Here is a 4,695-nt window from a genome sequence, read left to right as displayed (position 1 = left end):
GATATCTCTTTTAAGATTCATTTACTTTACTATTTTATACAGACAAAACATTAATGACAAGTAGTTTTTTCAACTTAGGTTTTTTATTTTTTTTACACTAGTAGAATTTAATATTATTTTGGAATAAACTAAGCGTAATGAGTAATAATTATACATTTATGTTTGTAATTGCAAATGCAATTCAAGTACTCACATTTAGATCGATTTTTTTTTATTCTATTTAGGTTTGTGATATATATTTTCAATCAATCAATTTGATTGGTTTGATATTTAATCCTATATATTGGAGATATTGATTAAGAGAGAAACAAATAGAGCGACAAAAATGTAATACCATTGAAATTTTTCTAAATTTGAATGTTGAAATCTAATTTATTTTTTTATTACATTTTGCGAGGCACACCACAAGCGTAAGACTCTATCCTCTATTGTTCCATCTTCATCTCCAATGCAAATGGCAACCCATAGCAATCAGATTCCTAAGGATCTTGTATGGAAAATTCTAGCAAAATTATCTGTTAAGTCTTTGAAGCGATTTAGTTGCGTGCATAAGTCTTGGCTAAATTTACTTGAGAATTCTGATTTCAAGAGCATATACTATGAGAATTTAAAATCTAAAACTGCTTATTCCTCGTCTCTCCTTCTATGGAGATATTTTCATGACGAAAGAAGTGATCGACACATCTATGAAAATGAAGTGTATTTGCTTTCTGGAGAAAGGTATGAAAACATGGTTACGTTAGTTTTGCCAAATCTGTTTGAAGAAATTGGTTTTGATAGAATTATAGACTGTGTTAATGGTATCATATGCCACTATAAAAAAGCTGGTCTTAATGTAAAAATAGGACTTTGGGACCCAAAAACCGACGAGCATAAAATTATTCCTCCAAGTATTATTACTAATGATCCTGACTTTGATGCAGAGGTAGAAATTCATGGGTTTGGTTATGATAATGTGAATGATGACTATAAAGTGATTCAACATATATGTTATTGTCATAATGAATTTTACCAATATGAGCCTGCTCTAGCAAATTGGCAAATTTATAGTCTAAAAAGTAATTGTTGGAAGAAACTTAATCTTGAAATGACTGAAAAAGGAGGTTTTGGTGAAGGTTATGTAACGTACTTAAATGGAGTATGCCACTGGCGGGGTGGAGATAAGAATGGAAAAGAGGTACTTGTGTCATTTAATCTCAGCACTGAAACGTTTCGAACCACATTGATTGGTTGGCAACAAAGTGATGATATTGATTGCCTTACCAGAACTTTGGTAGTGCTCAACGACTCTGTTGCTCTGATCTCCTCTTTTGATGAGAATAGTCATATTGAAATATCCATTTTAGGTGAAGTTGGTGTAAAAGAATCTTGGGTGAAGCTTTTCACAGTTGGACCCTTTCCATATATTTGGCATCCAATGGTAATGGGCAACAAATGTGATATAATATTTTTTATGGGAAATGAAAACCATGAATTGGCTTCCTTTGATGTTATTAGTGGCAAAGTAATTCACAATATTAGTATTAAAATAGATCTATTTGGTACATGGATTTATAAGAAAAACCTCCTCTCTTTCGCTACAGGAATTAATTAATTTGTAAATATACAAATTCATATGTTATTCTTATATGTTATAATAATACAAATATATTAATAAGCATTTTTTAGGTTTGCTTGGATGAACTTTTAAGAAAAATTTTTTTCGAATTATTTTTTTAAAGATTTTTAGAAAAATAAAAGTAATTTTATATTTGGATATCTAATAAAAAAAATTTTTTATTTATCAATTATGTTTGAATACAATAAAATAAAAATATTTTTTATTTATTTATTATATAAAAATAAAAAAAATTATTAAAAAATATCTTTTTATTAAAATTTAACGGGCCTAAACAAACACTTTCGTTGTGCATGTACATGTAATATTTTGTTCAAATTAAAGGTTCACTATTTGCTATTATTAATATATATTTATGTTTTTAGAATCAATAATTGATCCCTCTTTTTCACACTAAGATAATAATAATAACTGGATACAAGCAAATATCACAAGAGTATTTTAATAGAATATTTTTTTGTATAAAGTAGTACCCTGTCTGTATTTTTAGGACATGCGATACATCTGACTCTATTAATATTGAGACACAAGTGAACCTCAAATAATAATACATCACTCCAAAGTTTTATGCACACAAGTTAAAACTCAATCTGATCAATTTTAGTCTTTATTATATTGATATTGTCAATATAATTATAAGTTGTAGTTGCATCAGGACTTAATTCAGCATTTTTGAATACGTTCCAGATATCCAATTTATTTTTAAGAACAATGAGCAATCTAAAATATTGAAATTGATTAAACTTAGCAAGCTACAAGTTTTATATTTGTTTCATTCATCTTTCCAAAATTGCCTATTGCGTGTTTTGTTATTTAGATTTGGCCAATCAATCGTAAATTGAGGTTCCAAATTCGTTATTTATGAGAATAAACTACAAAAATGATTAATAATTAATTTATTAGATAATAAGATAAATAAAAACGAATAAAATCTAATTAATTAGCTTACTGGGCTTGCTCGAAATTAATTACCCGTGTATTATTATTATTAAAATTTTATCTATCTACTTAATATACTAAAATTGGATTTTCCCTCAACTAATGAAAGTGAGGTGTTACTTCTTTATGAACCCATTTTCCCTCCAAAATGAATGCATTTAATGAATAATACATAATTATATTAATTTAGGAAAATATCTTTATTATAATTATATGAAATCAATATTTAATGCATTATTAAACTACTTACCAATTATTAATCGAAAATATTTTTAATTATTTTAATGAATAATGCATAATTATACTAATTTAAAAATATCTTTATTATAATTATATAAAATAATATTTAATGCATTATTAAACTAATTATCAATCAAAAATATTTTTAAATATTTTAATTATATTCATTTTAATTATATTGATACTCTTCTAATTCTTATTCATTATCGAATAATTTTATTAGTGGCAAGTTGTTATCTTAATGGTAACCCATTTATATTGATAATAACAATAATAATTTTATTGGGATAAATATCAAATTCTATTCCTAATATAAAAATATAAAATTTAATTCCTTCCATTTTTATTTTACCACTATAAAAGACCATGTATGCTAGAAGAAAATATCATTTGTTTACCAGTTACTCTTTTATTAGATAGCTTTTACAACAATTCTCTTTCTTCATATGAAGCGTCGTTGTAAGAAGGCAACTATCGTGGACACAAACCACCACACTCTCCAACTCCCGTGCTCATCATTCGGAGCTATATATGCTATGTTATCCATGAAGTATTTATAAACCATAGTGTTATCATGTATGCATAAATAAAAATTGTTTCGTATTTAAATTTAAGTCATTTACCTGTTTGTGGTATATTGTAGTGTGAAATTACTTTTAATTTGTGTTGTGTAATGATATTATACTCTAATATAATCTTTTACTTTAGAACTGTATTATGATTTTATCTCATCGTTTTTTCTTAGATATCAAGTTGACATATTTTTATTTATTATTATTATTAAAACAGATGTGATATAAAATTTACCAAAAAAAAACTCTTACACTCAATTTATTTTATTGAAGTCTTATATCTTTTCTATTTCTTTTTATTTTCTTCTTATTCATTTTATTTTCTTTTTAAATGTTATATAATTTATTATAATTTATATCGATTAATTAATTATAGTTCACTATATCAGTTAGTTTAATTCATTAATTTATAATATGCATAATAAAATAGATCATTTGTTACTTATAACATTAATTCTTCTAAAATCTAAATGTGAATAATTATATTTTTACTTTTGTTATGAACAAAATATTATTAATAATGAATAATAATTAACCCCTCATACTTTAAATCAAAGTGTTTAGATGAGTTTTATATTTATTAATATTAATTGTTGATTATTTTTTCATAAATAAATTGTATTATAATTCTATGTTAGTTCATAACTGATTAACGATTAATATTCATGAAGCTATGTTACTCTAAATTTTATATTTTACAAATATTTTATTTAAATGTAATTTTTTAAACATAAAAATGTATTATTTTTAATAATATCATACTTTTACTTTTTTATTTTATTTTAAATGAATATTTTATCGAATACTAATTAAAGTCATCATTCCATTTGCTTTTACTAATCTATTATTATCCAACTATTATATAAAATTAAAATCGTATTAATCTATCTACTTAATATACTAAAACTGGGTTTTCCCCCAACTAATGGAAGTGAGGTGTCGATTCCTCGTGAATCCATTTTTCCGCCAAAATGAATGCACTATTTTCTCTTATAAGTTTATTTTATAAAAATATCTTTATTATAATTATACTATAATTAGCATTTAAGTAATAATGCATAATTATACTAATTTAAGAAACTATCTTTATTTTTAGAAAGTACTATTCTTATGTAATGAAAATACTATTTTCTCTTATAAAATTATTTTTAGAAAAATATCTTTATTATAATTATATTACAATTAACATTTAATGAATAATGCATGATTATACTAATTTAAGAAAATATATTTATTTTTAGAAAGTAAGCACTATTCTCTCTTCTAAAATTATTTTTAGAAAAATATCTTTATTATAATTATATTACTATTATTATTTAATGAATA

The 4,695-nt window shown here is 23.8% G+C and overlaps 1 protein-coding gene across 1 annotated transcript; it reads left to right on the top strand.

Annotated features, from left to right (window-relative positions):
- The first annotated feature begins 454 nt into the window (after positions 1–454).
- On the top strand, positions 455–1,594 carry LOC112803681 (F-box/kelch-repeat protein At3g23880-like). Its single transcript, XM_025847161.1, has one exon. It carries the CDS (start codon positions 455–457, stop codon positions 1,592–1,594), a length of 1,140 nt encoding a protein of 379 aa, XP_025702946.1.
- The last annotated feature ends 3,101 nt before the right edge of the window (positions 1,595–4,695 follow it).

This window comes from Arachis hypogaea, chromosome 5 (assembly GCF_003086295.3).
Source record: "Arachis hypogaea cultivar Tifrunner chromosome 5, arahy.Tifrunner.gnm2.J5K5, whole genome shotgun sequence".
Classification (NCBI taxonomy): Eukaryota; Viridiplantae; Streptophyta; class Magnoliopsida; order Fabales; family Fabaceae; genus Arachis; species Arachis hypogaea.
This window is presented reverse-complemented; position numbering and strand designations above follow the sequence as displayed.

Bases quoted from the DNA above. Each gene is read 5' to 3' on its own strand.
- LOC112803681 (XM_025847161.1), top strand. From the start codon at position 455: ATGGCAACCCATAGCAATCAGATTCCTAAGGATCTTGTATGGAAAATT.